Raw genomic sequence first — 24,293 nt, forward strand, 5'->3', positions numbered from 1 at the left:
AGCCTCAAACCTCTCACTGTTTATCTGCTTTCTATCGCTTTGCTTTCACTGGAGTAAAGATGGAACACAACGGGATTTTTGAAGTCATTGTGATGTAAATTTGAGAACAAATTGTGACAGACACTCCCAGAAAAGCACAGCACATGCTGACAAACAGACTGATTGATGAATGGGCAAAGGCAAGAAAACGTCAGTGTTGCACCATGAGGATAGACATTACTCCAACATTTTGGATTCTCCTTGAGGTGGAGAGTAACGGGTTGTGAAATCATCAAACAATTACAGCCAACAACCACAGCAACAAAAAGCACTTCAGATGTTCCATTTTGCCCAAAAAGGAAAAACCTTCTACTTTTTCTTTGTGTGTGTGTGTGTTTTTTTTTTGTTTTTTTTTTACACTGTTCAAGGCTGAATGTGAATTATTCTGTGAGGCAGGTTCTGTTTAGCGATGTGGTATTTTGGTCAAGTTTTCAACTGGTCACAACTGCTTCATTAATAGCAACCCTCAGCATTTAAAACAGAATCTCTTGTCTGGGTTGAAATCTTTATGTCTGTACTTACGGATACCGGAAGAAGCATTATTAGGCATGCAGAAATGAAGGCACTTCTGCATGTAATGACGCTGACAAGATCTAAATGAAAGAGCTGGAATAGCCCTGCAAAGTACTGATTCCCCCAGTGCCTTCCTCTGCGTTTCTCCCAGCAGCCATTTACCAAGGCAACTCAACAAGCGCTGTGATAATATGCTCAGTTGCGAGACTTTTAATGAAGAGGCTTGCCAACTGCCTGCGCCTCGGCGCTGCAGCACTGGGTAAGTGAAGGATCGGCTTTCATCACGGAAAAACCTTTCACCATCGCTACGTGCTTCTCGCCCTGCACCACCACAAAAAAAACATCACAGTGGGTCCCACCGAGCATTTCACACGTTCCCAGATAATCCCAGCGATTCCACTAATGAAGGCATTCTTAGGTGTGTTCTGATGGGAATATGGAGCATAATCATGTGATGTGACTCAGCAAGAGGCGTGAGCTGCGGAGTTGTGAAAGAGTTGATCTACAAACCAAATCGAGAACAGAAATGCATTTTGTACTCAAGCAAAGATATTCAACCATACATCTGTGTGGATTTGGAGCTTAGTGCACTATTTTTAGTAAAGCAAGTTAATTGACCAAACTCTAATCCTGCTCTTCTTGGCTACTGTTGCTATGCCTGTCAAGAGCAGACACTCAGAATATGGTTTTACGGCATCTACCTTGACATCAAGGGAGATCTTTTCAACTTTTGGGAATTAAATTTTTCAGAAAACTTTTAGAAAGGAATACAATATGGATTTTTGGGATTCATTTGAAAATGTGATGCATGGTGAATAATTCAGAAACAGCAGACACAGCACCCAAGTCAATGTCTTGCTTTATGTAGGAACAATTCCCAACTGTTATCATTATCCATAATTACCAAGGTGTCATGATGCAAATCCTTGAGGTGCCTCCACCACCACAATACCGTCGGATGTGCACGGTAATTATCATTCTGTCACGCTGACTGTAAGATCCCATGAGATCAGTGAGATCATCGCTTGAAGTGAAATCCTAAATCCGTGTTTCTTTGACAAAACCTGACAGTTGAAGGCTATCATTCTTTAATACTATTTATCCCATCGTGAACAAAGACTAAATGATCTTTTATGAAAATATGCATAAGAAAGGGATGCTCATATCTTCAGTAAAATATATCATATGTTTCAATTTTGAATATAGTCAGACTTGCAGGTACCATATGCATCCCTTTTCACTTTTTTTGAAAGCTTGAGATCTCCCACTCCATCTAACAGTTGTTCTGGACATGTGGACTGATTTTGGGGAGCGACCCCTTATTATCCAACAGTAAAATCTAAACCTACGTGGGCTGGAGGCAGAAGCTCCGGTTAGACGGGAGTGCCTGTATCCCCACTGTCCACTAGGAGTAGCTCCAGTTCTGGTCTGAAATCAGCCTCTCCCAGGCAGAGGTGGATGAGGCTATCAGGGGAATAAAAAAAAAACAACTGAGGGGAAAAAGCCTTCTACCTCTTCAGTGTTTGCACAGTAAAATCTCTCCAAAATGCACCGGAATATGAAGAGAGGGAAAAACCAAGTCCTCGCTGAACCTCGTGCAGCGCGCCAAGTCTGAACAATTAAATAGCGCCAAATGGTGCACAAAATGTCCCCGCCTGCTGAGTCTTACACATATGAGCTCTCATTATTGGACTACATTGGGTGCGCGGTAAAATGCTGCGGTCTGTATCAACCGTTCGTTTTGAAATGCAAATACGCGTCCCTTGCTTTGCCGGAGAGCAAAGAGCCGGTCAACGTGTATCTCCCTTCGCGCCACACCCACACCTACATGTATAGGTGAGTGAATTACTGCACTGCATTTCATATTCTTATGTAGGGTCAAACTGTTGGCCCCGGACCGTCCTGATGGCCCCTGCAGAGGGTGCGGAGTTTATTTTCTGCCGCGGCGAGATAAGTCACGAAACATCCGCCCTCACACTGCGCTGTGTCAGCTCATTACCTTCATGTGAAGGCGAGGAAACTCTCTCGGCCCTCTTTCGGGTCCTCTGGGTGGGTGGGGTTTAGATTTATACAGGACCAGAGGTAAAGGGGGCTGCGGTGGGGGGGTGGTCTTGCCTGATAATGTCTTCGCGCTGCTTTCCAGCCCATCACCGCTGGCTGATTTATCACTCTGATTAAAATGGAGGAGAGCCGGGGGAATCAGCCAGGATGGACCTTTGATGTGCTGCTTGCCAGCTCCACATATTACAGGGCCTGAGGGTCTGCATGGCCCAGGGCGGGACGTGACCCCCCTCCGCTCTGCCCTGGCAGATGTGTAATAGTCCTCTTGCTACCTCCACTTCCAAAACGTGAGAAACGCAAGATGAAAAATATTACTGAAGCATAAGAAAAGAAACAGTCTGAAGCCCCCACACTCAAACAAAAAGCAGTAGAAATTAGTCATTTCTCCTTCTGGCATCTCTGGGCTCACTGCTGCTTCCCCAGAATGCATTTCTGTATGTTCACGGGAGAAGGTTTCCTGGGATCAGCGGACTCCGGAAAAAAAGAAAACCCAGATCAGTGAATTAATATTCAACTATACTTTTAATAACTATTAGGAATGGATGGCATCTGGTAGTCATACTCCAGTCGGCTGGCAATCGGTGAAAATTACCGCTGGGACGAAAAACGATAAAATCGCAGGGAAGCCGCAGGACAGCTCTGCGCAGGAGCTGCTTCACATTCATTACAGATTCTGCTTCTCCTGGACCACAGGAAACTAGATGGCACCTGCTGCGCTTCTCCTTTAGATCATATGGAAATTCTGTGCGGCATGTTTACATATCTGTTGATGTGCAATGATTGACCTTGTTGTGAATACCTTGAACTGACCATCATTGGACAGCTCTATGAATGTCAAATGTCCAAGTCAGATGCAGAGGTGCTCTATAGCCAGTTCTGCACTCTGATATCAGGCTGGAGCACCTTTAGCTTTGATTACAGCACTGACATGCCGCTATTGTGATAAACATGCAATTCATTTTTGTTGTATTCATTTTTCACCACGATTATGTGTTGAAGATGGGCGAGTGAAGTTTGTTTTACAATTTAATTCCAATTAATGAAATCATTGTTCAATTTCCATTGAGACACAAAATAATTTGATGAAAAAACGTCATTCAGCAGGTATTCATGCGGCTGATCCCAGACCTGACCAACTGGAATAAATCCCAGATCAAAAGTAAACTTTATTTCTCACATACACAGTCATACACAGTGTGATATGCAGTGAAATGCTTTTGCGCCTGATATAGACCTCAATATTGCAAATATTGCAAGTATACAAGTAAAACTAATATGCAAATATTGCAAACATAATTTATCAATTAATGACTTTTTTTTTCTGTCAGGGCATGACTGCAAATTGAGGTTTTTACATGCCCTTTAACTGTAATAAAACCGCTGTAATTTATGGCCTTTAGTTGTTTGGGATTTTAATATTTTTATATTATATTCAGTCAGTAACTGAAGCTTAACTTCTAACTTTATTTTCATACTTTTTGCTTAACTTCTAACTTTATTTTCATACTTTTTGAATAATATTATTCAAAAGTATGAAAATAAAGTTAGAAGTTAAGCTTCAGTTACTGACTGAAAGCAGTGAAGCACCGTTTTTTCAGTGTTAACGTTGGAATACCTCACTATAAAGTACACAATTAAAAAATAAAATAAATAAATATTGACACTAATTGCAGTTACTGTGGGGGGCTACACTGTTAAAAGTATTCTACTTTTCATCACCATCATTACTATTATTATTGGGTTGGCTCTGTTTATCCTTGTATTTTCCCCCATTCACCCTTCATGTTCGCAAAAAAAAGGGAAGCAAACAAACAAAAACAGAAAGCCCATCAACATTTCACTCCATTAAGCGGAAAAGTGGTTTCGCCCCAAAACACCACCACTGTGTGGGGCAGAAAAGCTAAAGCTCACAACGAACTAATTGCTCAATGAATTCAGTATGGAAGACTGAACATGTAATTGCATAGGCGTCTAAAGCGACACTAAAATAGTTGCTCTAACTTAAAAAAAAAAAAAAGAAAAACAGCTCATTAAAATTGTGTGAAGCTTTTGCAAACTTTTTTCCTCAGGTTTTGTATTCTACTGTAGATCTGTTTTTGTACTCGTACTCAGACGGTACGCTTTGGAATGGGACTGACAAAGTAAGCCAAATACCAAATTAGATCAATAATTTTTCCTATTGTGATGGACTAGCCAGGTGCTGCCCATTCACATGTGTGCTGGGTTCTAATCACCCACAGGTAATGCCTGTTAGGTGGGGTATTTAGAACCCTTTACGTGCTTTGCTCAGTGGCACCTCTGAGGGGTTCGAACCAGCAACCTTCTGATTACGTGGCCGCTTCCTCAACCGTTAGGCCACCACTGCTCCATAATATCGAGAATTTGCACCTGCTTTTTGCTCCAAGGCATGACAGCTATGGTTGTTGGACATATAAAGACTGATTTAATACTGGCCACACAATGGTGTTGCTGTTATCGTTTGACTTGACAATCCAGGTTGTGGCTTTTGTGTGGAGTTTGCATTCTTCGCACTGCATGAAGGCATGCATGCTGTGTTGGCTGCTGACTCGAAAGTGATTGTGGTTGTGAGTGTGAGTGGTTGAGGGTTGAATGGAGTGCAAGCACTGTGATGGGCTCTCTCCTGCACCAAAAGTCCTGGTATGGACTGTGGCACCCAAAAACCCAGATATGGATGGTTATGAAGTGGTTTTGGATAGCAAGTTTAAGTTTAACTGAGAACAAGCCATGTGACTTGCATTGACGTAATTATAGTTTGATGTCAATATTTTTACGCTGACCCCATATAACATCTTTCCTGGGTGCCATGCCACTTGCCATACAATCTAATCTTCACAGGAGAACAGGAGTAGCCTGAAAGGAGTAGCCTGTCCATGTATCATGCAAATTACAAAAAAATTTAAAACACTCATTATGATGGTTTCAGTGCTCAAATTCATTACCCGATTGCACTGGGTCAGATGGGTTTCTAAAAAATGACTGCCTACCAAGATTTGATTTTGGCCTGTGGTATGTCATAAATATTCTAACATTTTGCACAGTTGAAATTGAGTTTAAACATTTAGTTACTTTAAATTGGACTTAAAGGTTCTTATTTCATGTTGTCCTTTTGTGGAATTTTGCATCGGCATTAATAATCTCTTGAAACTATTCAGTGTCAGATATGAAAAAGATTTTGCTTGAATAGAGTTCTTGTGCATTTTACTCTGGACTGTATTTCTAATAAATAATAATAACTGAGTTCTGGTAAGATCCAGCAAGACTCCACCTGTGTAGTAGAACAGGTGTTGCGAGATGTTCGTATTTTAAAAGTAGTATATGGAAAATAAAACGTTACATGCAGCAAACCCCAATCATTTCTATAAGCAAAACAAAAAAAAAAACGAATTCTTCCTGGAACTGGAGCGCAGCCTGAACTCACAGCACTACACCAGAGAGTAGACGACAACAGACACGCAGACGGAGCTGGGGAGAAGGGGGTTGGGGAATACACTTTAGTAGTTTTGTGAAATCTATACCAAATTGCCCAAAGGGCAGAAGCTATCACACTCCTTCAAACTCACACAAACACACTTGCACTATAATTACAGTTTCTGCAGAGACGGTTAATAGCACTGACATAGCTGAGGTAGATCGTGAACTCTGTATGATAAACAGCATCATGCTACAGATAATTATTGGTCTCAAGTGTCAGTAACGGCTAAAAGACCATCAGTGGATTTAATTTCTGCATTCACCACCACTACTGCTACTTGTAATAATAAAAAATATATATTGTCAGGTGAAAATGCATGTGTTAACAGTCACACTTTGCTAATAAATAATGCATTAAAATAAATTAACACACCGCTGTTTTAATGCAAAATACATTGACAATCCCTACATTAAAATGGACAGTGACTAAGTTGCAGGCCTGATTCAGATGATGCATCTTGTTTGTACAAATTTTATATAAGTATTATAAATTAAAATAGTATTATATTCTAAATATAAAAAATATTTTTTAATGATTTATGTCTGCATTAAGACACTAGATTGTCTCCTCTGAGCTTCTTCTGTTTGAACTCCCTCTTGTCTCTCTAATAGTCTTACATTTGAAAGTGTTAGCCTTAAAAATTAATTAAATGTTTTTAATCAATCAATCGAGTGCTTATAATACTACAGTAACACTACAGTTCCCTTTTCCAACTGATATGGGGGAAATGTGTGTAGTGTACAGTGGAGTATTCAGCAGTCTTTAGTGCAAACATCTGTGGCATTTACTCGTGAGAAAAGGGCAGGTCGCTGTGTCAGAATGTTGCCACGTTGGCATCCATCTTCCGATTTTGCCCTCCCTGTCACTGAGTCACTTTATTACCGTGTACTGTAAACAGTCCTTCAGCAGCAAATGTCACTTCAATTACTGTACATTACACAACAGTCAACTTTCATAAAATGCAAAGAACATATGACAGGTAAGATGTTATATTGTTTTTTTTTTCAGAATCCACCACATAAAAATACATCCTGAATAACTCACAGGACCAGCAGCTCATGGGATGGTCAGTCCAGTCAGAGGAAACCCAGGCACTTTTCCAGCCATACTGAATCCCACCCAGACCTCTGGTCCCTGTGCAATTTCATTCTGAAACTGACTGCCGAGCAATCTGATTGGCCTCCATTGCCATGCTTGGAAAGTGTAAGGGATTGGTGCCTGGTGTCCATCGGAGGAATCTCTCAATTTCTGGACATCTTATGGCTGAACAACATCCTCATTCTGAACCTGTACATTTTACTTCTGCCATGCACAGCGAGCTGGAAAAATTTCAATTTCAAAAGGATCTTAACACTGAGGAGTGATGGTAAGTAGAACATGATGGTGTAGCATTTTGAGTAGGATTTCTATCCTGGGGTCCTGGGGTTTGACTAATCTGTAAAATGTTCCCAGTGATTAGATTATTTTTGAACAAATGTCTCTGAACTAGAACTTTCAGAGCACATAAATGTAATCAGAGGCATTCTAATTACAGAGATGCTGGAGTCTTATATAACTTAACTATTAAATATAACTTAATATTTTTATGGGCCTGTTTTCATGGCTCAATAGCAGTGTTTGTTACTGTCACTGCATTTATGTCTGTAGGATGTAAAAAAAAGTAAACATGAAATGCTTTCTAGGTACTAAGTATCTTGGAGAGGAGGAATTAATATCTCAGCACCACTTTCACTACCAGTACATAAATTCAAGAAATCTGATTTGCAAATGGGATATTTATGAACACTTCCAAATTCAGTATTTCTTATTTACAGCTTTGGTATTCTGAAATATTCTGGAATATAGCAAATGAGAGAACAACCATTAATTATCCTTACTGGCTCAATATATAAGTACTGGCATGCCAAATTGTGACAAACAGCAGAGTTATACAGGAGTCATAAAATATTATTTGTGTTAGCAGGCCATTTTTCAAGAAATTCAACAATGAGATTTTCAAGAGCACTGAACAGATCTGCAACAGAACCTGTCAAAAAGAGCATTCTATTGTACATCATGAATGGCTGCTGAACCCCGGGAAAGGCATGTTGAAAATCAGTGCTCTTCACAGTCCCATCAAGGTGACCCCTTCCACCACTGTGCTTTTATCAGCCATGTTTGTCTTCCCCAGCACAAAGAAGCTCCTAATCTGATCCATCAGTCTCAAAAATGATGTTCCTTTCAGCTGCGGGAGGCGCCCTGGATTCTAAAGATATCGTCTCCTGGTCACTGTTGTGCTGCCTCCCTCCAGAGAAGAAAGAGGGTATGTGCACAAGTTCAATTTTGGCATAGTGGTCGCTGCATCAAGGCAGCACCGAAGTGAATTATCGGGTGTCTCCATGACTGTTTCCTGTGTGGATCATGTGGCAATTTGTCAGAGTTTAAATGTTATGCTTAATAATGTCAGAATGGAGACCAATGAACTGATCAGTTGGCTATAGCACGTCTACATATTCCATGTGGGTGTAGAAGGGTCATAAATTCAGGGCTCCATCTTGAAGGAACTCTCCTTTTGCCACCTCCTCGAAGTGCTTCTGCTGATGACCTGTGTGACACTTTCCTGGGATGGCCCTTTTGATGCTGTTTTAACACGCACATCGGTGGCAATCAGGTGTGTGTGTGTGTGTGTGTGTGCGTGTGTGTGTGTGTGTGCGCTGCACAGCTTTGATGAAGGGAAATGGAAAAAAAAAAAACGAAGCTCCTCACCTTCTTCCCTTCACAGAAGTACATTCATATGCAGGAGCCTTATTGCATCATCCAGCCGGGCCAGTGCTGCCTCCTCCTCAGCTGTCAGTAACCGCTTCTCTTATTATACTTTTTACATGTATTCCACAAATGTTTTGCAGCAGTGACACTGAAATTTTGTCCCCACCCTTTCAGTCACGCATACTTGTCCTTAATCCAGTGACATTTTCTGCCAGAGAACAAGTCTGCCATTCACACTATTGTCACTTGCAGTGAACGTCTGCAGCGCTCCATGCACTGCCACGAACTTGAAGATTCCTCTTATTGACATGGAAGTTGCTTTTGGATTTACACATTTTTACTGATTAGGCCCCGTTATTTGTATATATGGGCAATATTGTGTTAAAATGAACAGCGCCTTTTAAATGAACTGTTTAAATGAAATATTAATCTGTAGGAATGTTCTATGAAAAAAAGCCATCTTTGAGTTAAAAGCCTACCTTCTCCATAACACACAAAAAACAGCCTTTTTTCCTTCAGGAGGAACAAGGCTGAAGTTATTCAGTATTTTGATGAATAACCTGTTTATCTAGTAATTTCGCTGCTGTCATTTCTCTCTCTTGCTCAGGGAGTTGAGTCATTGACCACACTATTTAGACGCCAGCATTTCAGATGTTCATTCAGAGCCAGGTTTTGCTTGGTTAGCTCAAGGAAATTGTTTTGCGGTGCAAATCGCAGTGATTGCTATTGATATTCTTTCTTCTGCTGCTTTGTACCTGAGCGGAGCAGGAGAATTCTGGCGACAGGTAGCAGGTCTTGTTGTTAGTTGCGGATTGTTTTGAGTGACTTGCTTTCATGCGGGTCTTGTTACTGTGCCAACAGGGGTCCCAGCTCAGCCTTTTCTGCTCCATTCCCACTGCGGGAAGTCTATGCAAACCGTAAAGGTCGTTTTCGGAACAAAGACGCAGGAAAGACGCGGCGAGATAATGAAAGATCTGTCGTCAGGACCGCACTGTGGTTTTTTGAAGATGGCTGTGAATAGGTGCCACGTGGCACCACCAACCCGTGACTGGGCATTCACTGTGGCCTCCACCAGAGCTGCTACGGCATTTATAAAAAGAAATAGTTTAACGTTCATAAAACTAGTTCAACTGCTTAGACAAACTGGCTTTAGCAGCGCATATGCTGGACATAAAACTGGTGAGAAAAAGTGAGTAGATCCCATTTACGAAAGAAAAAAAAGTTCATCAACATCACTGGTTTTAAATTGTTCTTCTATTCTATAAGCAACTTTATGTCACTATGCTTTCCAAACTCGTGACTGTATCAAAGTCGTTCACAGCGATAGCAGCATGTTATTTATAGTTTGCAATAACAGTAGCTTAGCGACCAGAAAGTTAAAGTTTTACATGGAACTGTTAGTTAGAGACAAAATTTGTAATTATAGATAATTACTGATTAATTACATTTAGTACAAACAGGATTACTAACAGAGTTTATTTTAAAAGGAAATACAGAATGTACATTAATGCATTCTTTTATACTTCAGGTGAATGTGTCGATTCATGGAGAAAATCCTTCAGAAAATGCATTTGGTGACTGGCTGTCACAGTTGGGAATGTCCTTTCTATGCTGCCCAAAAGGACTCATGGAATTCTTTGTGGTTCATCTTATCCCATGAATCATTGCACAGATTTTTCCAGAACATGACTGCTTTCGAGGAAAGGACAAGGAAAATGATTTTAAATGGCATGTTCCTTCAGAGAAAGGGGATAAAAAATTAAACAGACTACCAGTTATGGGCAACACTTCCTGATACAAAACCATGTTATTTATTAAAATGTGTCCCCTGAAGCAAAAAAATTTTCATATCATGGGCTTCAAAATGTTGTTTTTTTCAGGGTGGAAATTTTCAGCTAATCAGCTTTTTCACCCTCTGACCCCAGTCTTGGACAAGCATGTAGCAGCACCATTATGTCTCTCTGTTGTTGGTCGGAATTATTTCCCCTTTCTCAAGGCTGACCATCAATGGCTCAATTTTGACCCTGAAAGGGTAGCCGTGCCTCTATTTTATGAAAATAATGAAAGTGATGGAGTTTTACCAGGGCTATTCAATGTGATGTGCCACACCTCATCAGACTCTCTTCTGCTCTTCCTCTTGTTTTTCTTCCCAGCTGTAATACTGCTGCTGTGCGGTGAAATCTTCGAGTAAAATATTCACTCTGAAACAACAGAGAGATCCAACCTGAAGTAACAAGGCTAATCCATAGTTTCAAAGACAGAGTTTTAATGGAGCTTGGCTCTGAAAGAAGCCAGAGTCTCGATTCAGCTCTTGAAAACCAAGACCTGAATACCAAAGCAGGAAACGAGGGTCCGCTGTGTGAAGCCCTTCAGCAGAGAAGAAGAAGAAGGGAAAAAAAAGACAAGAAATATAAAACTCGTCAGCTTTCGTGAAAACATGGCATCACCTGCCGGTGCTACAGAACCCTGACGGGGCTCCCGGTGTGATATGTGCCCTTTCCTCCCCGCGCCTCTCTCGGAATCTGTCGCTCCCTGGACAGGAGATGATGCCACATGACATCTGCACGCCGCGATGCCGGCTACCCTGAGATCCGTTCTGCCCTTGGTGCAAGGTGACTTTCAGCTCTGGCAGTGTGACAACCTGATGCACGAGTCTTATACAGGCAACGCACATGCAGACCAAGGTCAAAATCAGCAATGTCTTTCCACAAAGATTGCTACTGAGCAGGAAGGTGAGCATGGAGGGACATAGGCAGGGAGGCCATGGGGGATTTGTGGGCAAATGTTCTGCCCAGGACTCTGTGGTGATTGTCTTGTCTTTAGAATGGGGAGAGTGGTCACAGCACAGGGAATACCAGGCCAAGGCGAGAGCAGATATGCCTCTGCTTGAGACCTTGAACTCATCAGCAGGGCGGAAGTAAATGAATGACAGTGGGAAGCCATTCTGTCACTTTGAAGGAGGCCAATTTGGATTTTATGTCTCCAGTGTGTTTTATGAAAAAAAAAAACTCACACTGCAGCTTTACATCGTCTCAAGGCCTGAGCTCCATTATTGTGCACTGAGGGGTGACATGGAAAATATAAATCAGTCTTCTTTCACTTTAGGATGGACTTGTTTGCACCAATGGAAATGAATTAATTGTTACAGCAGAAAACTGCTCCTCAACCAGCACACACTGTGGCATTCAAGTATTGAATTCACCAGCATTTATAAAATGTCATTCAGAGCTACAGATGGAAGAGGCAAAGGGACTAGCAGTGCTAGATGGCTGAAATGTGACCACAATGATCAGACGATTTCCATCACATTGAAATGAAAATGATGAAAATTACATCACTCAAATACCTGCAATATGTAAATAATGCTCATAATTCTTTCTGATGCTGTAATGGAATTGATATAATGGGTTTGCATGACCACTAGCGCATGACTTCACCATTTAAGGCCTTAAAAAGTCTTTAAATGCAGGGGACAATATTTTGGTGGCACAAAATTCTCTCATGCCACAGTGTGTGCTGGTCTGGATGTAGAAAACTGTAAGTACCAACAAGACCAAGTAGGAATTGACTGAAATATAAATGCTCCACCCACCTAACAAGAGAACACTGAGTTCATGCCACGACCCCTTATAACTATAAAAGGGTTCCTGAACCAGTGTTCTGGGTACCGGTGTTCCGGGTCTGGTATTGAACCGAACCACACGAGCGAATGGAGACCTGTGGTGACCTGTGCCTGCGTCCTCCCCTTCCTGTGTTGTGACAATAAACTTTACAAACTGCTCTCACAGGTTATTGAGGTCCACACCATTCATGAGGGAGAAGAAGACAGCAGAACAGTTTCTTCAAGCATGTATCTCAATTTAAATAAGGTATATTAATCGAATAGACGTTATTTAGCAACTTTTAAATAGCTGATTTTAGTTTTAGCTTGACATTTGGACTTTACAATTCTCCAATTTTCCTTTCAAATGCTTTCCATTTTTAACATAGTGGGCATGGAATAGTTCTTAAATTGAACTGAGAATGGTCTTAAAAAGGCCTTCAAAAGGAACTTGCAGTAACCCTGGTTGATTATCTCACTGCAATAATCCTGCAAAGCCTTAATATTAATATCATAACAACATGATGTCTGTTTTATATCCTGCACTTCCTGGATGAGCTCTTTTACTTGATGCAGACCAATTAACTGTGGTCTGCAGTGTGGGGACAGCTTGAGAAGTGCCGTAGTAAGCAGTGATGGTAAATATCACTGTTCTTTCTTTCCTCATCTTCCCTCAAGGGCTGACATTTTTAAAAATTGATCATCTGAAAGGTTCTGACCAGACTGACCACATTCAAGGGCTTCATCCTTTGCAACTCAACCTCTCCCATCAATCATTGGCTGGCTGGCAGCTGGAGACACCAACAGGAAATTAGCCCCGGGCCAGACCTTCCCGTTTAACAAGGCTCAGGGGCTGCAGCCCTTGAAGGACACAGTCCACAAAGGCCACGTCCTCGTAGATGTGTCCTTCAAAGGCTGCAGCCCCTGTAGTTGGTTTTGATGGTTACTTAAGTGTAAGTTTCACCAACAATAAACTACTCATAAAAAATCATATAGTGTCTGAGCGCCTATGAAGAAAATGTCAAAGCATTAATATTTTTTTCTTTACTTGAAATATGACTTTTGAGGTCAAAGCAGCTGTCAGCGAGCACAAATGAAACAACGTCTATCATCTACAGATGCAACGGCAAGACTTGCGTCAATCTAAGCAAAATGCACAGCGGGAAATGAGTGTCTGACAAGAAGGAACCCAAACTGCACATTCAGTTCAGCACTTCAACGTCCCACCTACACAAGGACCCAATAGCAGTTTGACAGCACCACTCCAGAACTGTCAATCTGACTCAGCGCAAAAACAAGAAAAATCCTGAGCGACCGTGGCAGTAAATCTGACGGAGTTTTAGCTGTATATATTAAAAATAAAAAATGTGACAACACGTCAGATGTGAAATATGCATATTTCACCTAAAGGCCTGAGTAAATGAGCGGAGAAACTCATTTTAGGATCTGAGCCAAAGTGCAGTGAAGTGAAGATAAATGAGCCTAAGGTCGGATTTTTAGGTTATGATCACTCAAGATGAAAGTTCATTCACTACCCGTTCATTAAAAAAATTGCTTTTGATGATGTACATCATTCCATCGCATGTAATCCAGATCTGAAAACGGAGATCCGTGCCTAGAGCACCACTGCGGTGTATGGGACGGTGCATCAGACAAGTGGGGTAACAAGTGTCCCCTAACGTGTTCCCAGCTGAAACTATTTTAAGGAAGCAGAGAAGAGGGAACCGTGGGAACGTTATTGACTAAATGAATGATAAACAGCCGGATCGGCTGCACCCTGTGCCACATGGGGATGTGAAAAATTGCTCAAGCCAGCCACGCGCCACGGCTCCGCTGCCTCGTAGAGTGAAGGCCATTTTACAGGTGACATCATGGGGACAAGATTTAAACGGGGCCGGAATAAAATGAGTACAGTCGGTACATTTTGGTATGAAGGGCAGCACGTGCGATACGGAATGACCCATCCTCCCATCCTGCTGCACGATTCACCTGCTGTGAAGGGTCACAGGCAGAAAATAACAAGAAGCATGGCCAGGAAAAGGTACAAGTTAACAATGTGGGCAGATCACTGGACTGTGGACAGTTTGAGCTCTTTGTCTGGTTTCTGGGGGGCTGTTTAATCCTCAAGGTGGCAATTCTTCGGACATGAGAGATTTTGATGCGTGCAAGTCAGAAAAAAAGGAAAGAAAGACACACAAGTACCACTTTGAACATTAACATCTTTTCTTTTTTATTAAGACAAGAACGCTCCATTTTTTTTGTAAAAATGTCTATTATGAACCAATACAAAATGTGTATGGGAATGTGGATATCTTTTTTCTTCATTAATACACAGTAACATTGCCCAGGTACAGCAGAAAGACAAAAATAGTCAACCTAGAAACAATGAGCAATAAACGACCAAGGAACCCAAAACCATCAGGACGACATTTCCCAATACGAGCTGAGCCTGTATGGATGGGCGCTTGGCTACAGCCAGTTCCGACTTTTTAACCCCCCTTCGAACCGAAAACCGAGCATTCTCTTTCTCTGTAAGCTAAACGAAGCAATACTTCACATATCTCGAACAGTGCACCAAAATATTTTAAAAATACATAAAACATGTACAGCTCAAATGGATCTCTCAATAGTATTAGTTTTTCATGGTCTCAATGAGGGATTTTTTTTGTCTATCTTCTTCTTTTTGCGATGCATTTTCAACATGTGGGGCCTAAGACTTCTGCATTCTACCTGAGATGCATTCATACCATTCCATGCACATGATCCTGAGACAGGGCAAAGAACAAATAAAAATCAAATCAAAATAATATTAATAATAATAATAATAAAATAAATGACATTTGTAATACTGTTACACCACATAATTAGGGAAATTAAAGATCTGGTACTTTAATAATAATAAAAAAAGACACTTGACAGAAAAGCAACTAATTCCATACCTCCTGACAAGCAGATCTTTTTTGTTTCTTATCAATCATTCACTTTTCAACCCATTAACAAATATCTGTTTTCATCAGTGTATACTAAACATGAACTTTTGTGATGGTGAAGTCGGAAAAAAAAAAAACACACACACATATCAGTTCTAGAATGATCTGTACCTAAAACATGCCGTAGCAATGCTTTCCATTCAAAACCACATCAGCACATCAAAAATAGGTCTAACATATCAAGTATATCAACATGTACACTGGCCCGGTCCAAGAACAACAAACGGTGTTTCACTTACGTAAAAAGTGGAGCGTTTCTCCTGACGTCCAGCCTGAAAAGGAAGCCGCCAGTCGTTTTTTTGACCAAAAAGCTAAATGATGTTTACTGTCATAAACTAGCTGCACAATCTTGATACTCAGCTGATACTCCGATGCCTGGAAAATCATTCTACTACATCAGGCGTGGTGAAGTTCAGTCCTCAGTTACTGTCATTGGATGCTTGTAAGGACGTATTTGGACCGAAGGTTGCAGCATCCACATGTTGTTAAGCGTGTGTTAAATGAGGCCGCAACTTTGGCGTCATGAACACATTACGATTTCAATGCAATGAATTATGGGAGTGGTCAGTGAATCACTGGAATTTGTAGGACCCTCAAACAACCTTGTTGGGTTTTCAAATGTGTCCTCTGAATAATGTAATCTAACGAAACCCTCTTTGTGGTTCGTAACAAAGGGGGTGTGGCTTAAGGAGAACTGAACTTGCCCATTCCTGTGCTATATCAAACAGAACATTGTATAGTTCCCCCGCGTGAATGTGCGTGCTCTGTAAAGCGGTACATTCAGTCACCTTTTCTTTAAATAGCCATTAAAAAATGCATTCAAACTTTTCGGCCTCACTCTCTGTGCACCGGGGGTTGACGTCAGCAAGCCACACACCATGGATCTCTCTAAATTCACTTGCACAGTCAATGGAGTCGCAGTGAAGAAAAAAAAAAGCCACATGAGAAAATGCAAAGGAATGAAGCTCAGAAAGTCACAATATAGGCTTTGGGTACATTTCCCCACAACAAGCATTCTGCTTCTCAAAAAAAAAAAAAAACCTTGTGCAATCCATCCTGCACCAATGGAAAGACTATAACTGTGTGGTGAAAAGAATAAATAATAATAAAAAAGGCAACTGTAGACTGTAGGGGGTGGATGTTGGGATGGGCTGGGCAGTTCCACGCCCAGCCTGTCCTTCACATTACAGTATTAGAATTTTCATCCTCCATCATATCACCCCATAGAGTAAAAGAGAGAGAAATGAAAGTGTGAGGAATGGTGAGGGGTGTGTTACGATCACACACAGTTGCCTTAAGTAGTGTGGGAAATCCGTTCATTAACAGGAGACACAGTGTTCATGACCCTGGTGCTGGGATAAGAAGTTCTCGTCGTGCTCAAAAGTAGCCGACTTATCGAAGAAAAAAAAAAAGGTTCCGATCTAAATTCTAGCAAAAACAGTCACACTGTAGGAGAACTAGGAAGTTGTTATTTTTACAGCAAGGAATTATTTTTATTTACTCACAAACCACACATTTGCTGATTCTTTTTATAGCTTTTTTTTTTTTTTTTTACATCGGAGTGACATCCTAAAGTACTGCAGGTAACACACATGATCCGCGATGAACATATACAGTAAAATGTGTTTCGGCCGCCCGAGATGGATCTCAAGGTAGTACTGGTATTCGTGATTCTCCCATCATCCCCCTCTGCAAGTGTCAAGTATTCGATAGATTTAAAAAAAATCAACAGGCTGAACTTTTTTTTCACGGTTTGCAGCTTGAGCTGAGTCCGGTTGAGTTGAGTAGAGTAGAACAGAGTAGTGTATTTCTCAGTCGTTGTGTAGAAATAAAGCCCACTATCATCACTTGGTTGGCTCTGACAATTTTTAGGTAGTTTATTTTTTTGTGTTTTGTCTTTTTTTTGTCTTCTTCTACATGTGCTAGGAGACATCACCACCAGCTCAGTCAGACAGAAAATAAAGAACCGAAGAGGCAAAAAGAATGAAAACATCACCAAGGCAATTGGAAATAAAGACATTTTCTAAAAATATTTCTGAATGGAAGATACTGATGGCGCTTTTGGGATGTTCAATCTTAAACGGGTGAAAGACTGCAGGGCACCTGCACCTCCACCACATCACCCAACTATCACCGGCCCGTCAGAAGAACAAAGTAAGGAGACAGAGGGAAGCACTCTGTGACATCACTGACTTGGCCTGTCGCCGCGGAAACCCAGGTGACTTCACTGCACCACTGCTTTTTATTTACAAGCCAGTCTTTTTTTTGTAGCTTTGCCTGCTTGGGCTTTTCAAAGTGAGCTTCATATAGCCTGAAAAGTTTTACCGTCTGTTCAATTAAAGGAAACGGTAGAACGTGGCTGGGGTTGCTCGTTCCGAATGAGGACGTGGTTTTGGTTTTCAGGAGAAGTTTTGTGTTTTTTTGGCCTTACAAAAAAGGCAACAGCAAACCATTAACAGGTGCATGTGCGTGACTACGGATATGTGTGTGTGGCAGGGCAACAGATCAAAAAGAAATATAGAAATACAAAGACAGAAAGAAGATGATTGCATGGAGGAAAATAATAAACATTTTGAACAAGGCACAGAATTTTTCTGCAAATGGTTAAAACTGAAAGAAAGAAAGAGAATGGAACCAGCAGATTTGAATGATGTGCTGAATGGTGATGCTGTCTACAGTGATTACTGGCAACATTTGGTAGCCCCGCCCCCCTCCCATTTCACCTTAACCACACCTGCTCCAGCTCAGCTGCCCTGATTGGATTACATGGTTCAATCCCCAGGAATAGAAATACAAAAAAAAAACAAAAAACAACAACTGGAAATAAAAAAAAAGAAAGAAAAAAAAGAAATAAAGAAATAAAACCCACCCACACCCTCCCATCTCGACCCCGTACCACTGTCCCACAGACCCCATAGCTCAGTGGACTCAGATATAGTACTCTTTCTTCTCATCCGAGTTGTTGTGGCCGCCCTCAGCGTTGATGATGGCCGTGTCGGCATCCGCGGCGTCGTCCGCGCCTTTAGCTTCGTGTGTAAAGTAGGTGCCTGCAGGAAACACAAGCAGTCCTGTGATTCTCACCCCAAATAAAACAAATACTTGACCTAATGTCAAACAACAATAATAATAACATTTTATATTTTTTTCTATATTTTTTTCTTTTTCTAGTCTATCTTGTCACACTGCTGATCCTAAAATTAATAGACCACCTTTTTAAATTAGACACTCTTGATTTCTCCATGTAAATGACAACAAGTGTTTGTTATTTTGGAAACAAATACTCTATAAATATTTAATTATGATATTTTATTGATACACCGAGTTGAAGCAAGAAAAGGCAAAAATGAGACCTCCAAAATTATTAGCCCCCTGGCCTTTAATAGTCAATAGTGTACATTTGAGCACAGATTCTCAATAGGATTGAGGTCTGGGCTATGTGCAGGACACTCTAGGATCTTGGTTTTAGTTTCCTTGAGGAACTGTTGGAATAATTTTAATGTATGCTTTGGATCATTGCCTTGTTGGAAGACCCAGCAATGACCTCAACCTAGACTTCGAGCAGATTTTTCCATATTCTCCTTCAAAATGTCAACTTTTTTGTCATAATGCATTGCACCTGAATAAGGCTCCCTGTGCCTGAGGCTGCAAAATGGCCCAACAGCATGATGCTCCCACCACCATGTTTAACTGTTGGAATTTTGTTTGCATGTTTGAAGGTCTCTCCCTTTCATATGTCCCATAACCAACATCCATGGGCCCAATCAGTTCAGGTTAGGTGTCATCAGACCAAAGCACAGACTTTCAAATGGGAAAATCTCAGTTGGACTCCTTGCTAACATCGCTGACTATTATCCTCTCCAGAGTCCTGGAAATCTTGCACTTATGGACACGGCCAGGTTTGTTTCTTACAGAATTTGTACTTGGACTTGGCAATAATGCAACATACAGCAGTTCTAGACAAGGAATCGTTTGGAGATGGCAGTGTAGGCTTCCCCCTTAGCATGAGCCTCTACTCTCGTCTTTCTGAGCTCCAGACTGATTTCCTTTGTCTTTGGCATGGTGAGTAACAGACGTCCCTCTCATGTGTTCAAGTGGCCTGTTCCTTGCAGTCTTTTTATGCTGATTGAATGTTGTTAGGAAGCCAATTGACTGCCCAGGAGTGGTTTCAAAGCTGATTGGTTAATTACTGTAGGTGTTGAAAGCAAACATTCACATGGGGCTAATATTGTAATTTCTGACTTGTATTTATAAATGTATTTTATATTATAAAATGTACCAAAAGCTACTAAATAGCACTGGTTAATATTTGACTGTCAATTTTCATCATTGCTGCAAACATTGGGAGAAGTTACAATGCTACTTCATGCCATTTGTATTAAGAGGCTACTCATCAAAAAGGATGGTAGTAGCCTAGTGAGTCAGACACTCAACTACGAACTAGAAGACCGCAAAATCACAGGTTCAAACCCCACTTATTACAATTGTGTCCCAGAGTAACACAGTGTCTCCAGGGGGACTGTCCCTGTAACTACTGATTGTAAGTTGCCCTGGATAAGGGTGTCTGGTAAATGCTGTAAATGTAAAATCTGGACCAAGAGCTATCAGTGTGTCAGAGATGCGCCTGGTACAGGCGTGTATTTGCAACCAATAAGCAGGGAGCACTGGGGAATGCTCCCCCTCACTGGCCATTTCACTAAAACTGTATTTGACAATTAAGTTATGGAAATCAGATCCTTTAATTTCCCCAAATCCGGCCCAACTTAGAGGCTCTCACAGTTCCGATTCAGTTCCACTCACACCTCCGAATTAACCTTGGAGGAGTGTAAGGAGGTGGCGGGAAAAAGCAATCTACTTCAAAGTTCATTTCCGACAGGGATTATTCACCTCCCAACACTCTCCTCTTTGATAATGAAGGCGCCGGTCCAGGCAGAGTGCGGGGAAACATTGCACTCTCTTCGTACGAAAGAAACCACTCCAGCGTCAGGCACTCAAAGGATGCCAAGCTTAATGTGGCCATGACCAACGGGCAAATCTGGGAGGAGGACCACTGAGGCTCACAGTGAAAATTCAGTGGAAATGAGTGGGTGAGTTTCTACATTACCTGCATGCGAGGCTTTCAGCATATTAAAAAAAAAAAGTGCATATTTATCTTCCTCGCTCTGGGAAAGAAGGCCTCCTCGTTTGCCCTTGAGCTTTAGTGTGATTGTAAATGGTGAATTGTGAAAGGGGCAAGGGCAAAAGTAGGAAACTCACCTTTGTGTCTCGCAAAGTACCGACCAAGGACGATGAGCAGGCAGAGCATGGCGAAGACCACTACAGCCACCACACCCCCAATGACCGCGTGGTCCACTGTCCGCGGTGCACCTTCTCCCGCCCGGGAATCTGTGAAATAACACGTAGAGCTCATCAGAGCACCGCTCACACTCACTGTTCGCGTCTGCTTTCTACCACGCTGTTATTAGAACATAGGCCATGTAATAACATTTACAGCCAAAACTCATCAGCCAATGTTATAACAGCATACATGCCATGTTGTAATGCAAAATGAAATTAGTACGTTGCTTATATGTGATGAGGAAAAAGATTTTGACACTTCTATAAAAAGACATTACAACAACGCTACAATAAAAACTTGTTAAAATGTTATAATGCATAAAAGAAAAAGAATAAAATTATGAGATGTCTGAAAAAGTTGTGTCGTCTTACATTCACATACATCAAGATTTTTCATTTGTAGTGAAATGTGCCCTGAATCAGGCCATGACATTAAGGGAAAAAAAAAAAAAAAAAGTATGAATATGTTTTAGAAATATACACATATCAACAAAAAACTGTACAGACTAGAATAAGGAAAGCATTATTCAAATAGAAGAAAATGTGCTGGTTCCGCTCTCTACTAATCCGTAGAATGCGCACTTTTACTCTGTGTCACTCGACAGACTATGACAACTTAATCAAAAGAACACGAAAATGGCACTTTTCCATCAAACAAGGATTCTACACAGAAGCGGCTTACAGACAGCAGGGAGTTCCTAAAGGTGAAGAATCTTGATTTATGAAGTGATAGCCAAAGGTTCTCCACTTCAATCTACGGGAGACGGTCCTGCCATTCGAATAAATCTGCCAACCGCTGCGCTCGCTCTTCGACTCGCGCTTGAGAAACACGTTTTTACCCTCAAGCCTGAAAGTGCGAATCTCAGGCAATTTTTAAAGCAGGATTCATCCTGATTCAGTGGAAGAACAAGCCGCTGCCTCTGAGGGAGCCGGCCGTAATGATATGTGAGCTTTATTGATCAGGTGTAGGGGTCCATGACAACCCAAAGTTAATGGTGGTTCGTGGACTTGATTGGTTCTTCACGGCACAGAAGAAGAGCAAAATTTTTCATCAATATCTCACACTCTGGCCGGAAATTAAAGGGTTTGGAAAGCGAGAAAGATGTAGAGATGAGGTAGGCGGCCGCCGGCGTGCCAGGTGAGCTTTCCTCCACGAGTTGTCTCATTGGCCCACTGGCAACACTGCAGCTGATTACACCTTTTATCACAACAGTGTAAAATAAAAGCCCAATTGTGCACTCCACTACTATTCTATCCACTCTCACCCAACGTTTTACTCAAAGACTTGGACGGTTGATAAAGAAGAAATGTGGACCTCTGGGAAGAACTGGAGATGGTTTTTTTACCAGTCACCCTTCCTGCTCCACTCATATCTCTAGAGCTGAGAGTGGAGAATCTTCAGAGGAAAAATATAAACAGTAGGCTCCAACTAAGCCTAGAGTAGGGTCAATTCCAAATACCACTCACTGGCTCACTATGCACAACCGCCTAATCCACATCCGGTGGGAAAATAAGCAGAGTGTGGTGCCAGCCCACCTGAGTGCCAGCCCACCCACCGTTCACGCATGCAGACTCCACACATGCTTTCAGGGGCAACGCACACGAAGCATTCCGTTCAACGGAGCCATGTGGCTTCCACAATGTGTTTTCACATTGTGGGTGGTAGTAGCCTAGTGGGAAACACACTTGCCTATGGACCAGAAGACCCAGGTTCAAATCCCACTTACTACCATTGTGTCCCTGACACTTAACCCTAAGCATCTCCAGGGAGACTGTCCCTGTAACTACTGATTGTAAGTCGCTCTGGATAAGGGTGTCTGATAAATGCTGTAAATGTAAATGTTTTCAGATAAAAGTACTTTTAAGCCACAGGCACACCCGGTTACGTTTAACAAGGAGCAACCAATCAGCAATCCATGTCAGGCCAGACACTGAACTAAATAACTCTAGCCGCTGGATTATTCTGAAGATTTTACAATTGATTGATCAACACACTTTGATATTTTTTGGGGAGTCTGAAGAGAGATTGTGGAGGATGTACGCCGTTCTCCACTCTACCTGATAATCAACTGAAGGAGCACGAGGAGGAACGTGCCACTGGGTGAGTGTGTGGTTGTGCTATCTGCCAAACTCAGCTAAACATTACTTGATAAACCTAATAGGTTATTTTGGCGTCAAATCCCCCCCCCCAACTCTCCCCTTCCGTGGGAGGCAGATTCAATTAAAGTCTGTGGAAATCCGTCTGACACCTCATTCGCTCTTGTCAACGAGGAGGTAAAGATGTGGTATAACACACTTTCCTATTAAGATGTTAATGCGAAGAGGGTGCTGCGTGCCCTGGGAGAGAAGCGGGGATAAACAGGTGCCGGCGATCTCTTGCCAATGTCATCGTAAGAAGCTCCCGCGCCTCTTTAATGCCGACGCTTCACCGGGACCGAGCTCTGATATTTGACAATAATTCACCTAACGCAAGTAAGGACTGGATAGAAGGAGCGGCCTTATGTTCGCATCTCTTTCCGTCCGGACTGTTGCGGTTTCTTCGTCTTTGGTCTTGCCTTCCCCTGTGCCAACTCACCCGCCTCATTCGTTCTTCACCTGCACATTAATGGGGGGATATAATACCTGTGTGTGTGTGTGTGTGTGTGTGTGTGTGTGTGTGTGTGTGTGTGGGGTGGAGAGCCAGCCACTAGGCAATCGAGGGAGAGAATTTGAGCTCATGATTCTGCAGTATGTGGCAAAGTACAGGTATTCAGACGTGCACTAACTCAATTAAGATCCGTTAATTCAATAAAGCGCCGCAGTGAACTAACAGTTTGGGTAGGTGTAATTCCAGATCCAGATGGTTGGGAAATGAGCAGTTCTCAAACGAGCCAATCTAATCGGGAGCAGCCATTTTGCATCAGGAAGATCCAGCAATTTAGAGAAAGAGCCAAACGTAATGAAACGTCTGAATCTGCTTTCATCTCCGCCGACGAGAATGATTCATTTAATTACGTGCGACACGAGCTCCTCGCAGACCAGCCATTAAGGCAAACTGTGGCCCTGTTTAACATTTACTGCCGCGCAGCGCCAGGACGGAATACCTGATCGCACGTGAGATACTGCGCCAGGGAACTTGACGTGTGGCTGTCTCGCTTTGAAGAAGCAACTTTGCCCGAGGAGCAGAGGAGATGCTGGTTAGCTGACAGCTAGCGCGAGCGCCCGTTAATGCAATGCTGTGCCGTGATTGGCTGCTTTTCTGATAAGCCAGGGAGCCCAAAATTTATGGAGATTGACTGCTGCAGACAGCGGTGTGTCCCTTTTTTTGTTCCACCGGCTGATCTGCAGTGTATTTAAATCCGGACACAATATTCATCGACCGAACTGAGACCAAATGAAAGGAACAGAAAGTGGAAAAAGAAAGCGTGACCTCATCTAAAGAATCATTAAGAACTGTGCCGGAGACCCCTTGTTTGTTCCAGGGTTTTACAATATTGTGGGAAATAATTGTGCATTACTGTGTTAATTGTTTTGTGAA

General features: G+C 41.9%; 1 protein-coding gene across 5 annotated transcripts in view; it reads right to left on the minus strand.

Annotated features, from left to right (window-relative positions):
• Positions 1-18,334: 18,334 nt before the first annotated feature.
• The window catches only part of cadm1a (cell adhesion molecule 1a), a 244,629-nt gene continuing 238,670 nt past the window's right edge, over positions 18,335-24,293 (minus strand). For all 5 annotated transcript variants that reach the window (XM_028984677.1, XM_028984676.1, XM_028984674.1 and 2 more), the window contains 2 exons: positions 20,696-20,824; positions 18,335-18,489 (listed from right to left, as the gene is read on the minus strand). In XM_028984677.1, the coding sequence (XP_028840510.1) occupies positions 18,371-18,489; positions 20,696-20,824 (248 nt within the window). In that variant the 3' untranslated portion in view covers positions 18,335-18,370. The remainder of the gene's footprint in view (positions 18,490-20,695; positions 20,825-24,293) is intronic.

The sequence above is a fragment of the Denticeps clupeoides genome, chromosome 6, assembly GCF_900700375.1.
Source record: "Denticeps clupeoides chromosome 6, fDenClu1.1, whole genome shotgun sequence".
NCBI classification, from domain to species: domain Eukaryota; kingdom Metazoa; phylum Chordata; class Actinopteri; order Clupeiformes; family Denticipitidae; genus Denticeps; species Denticeps clupeoides.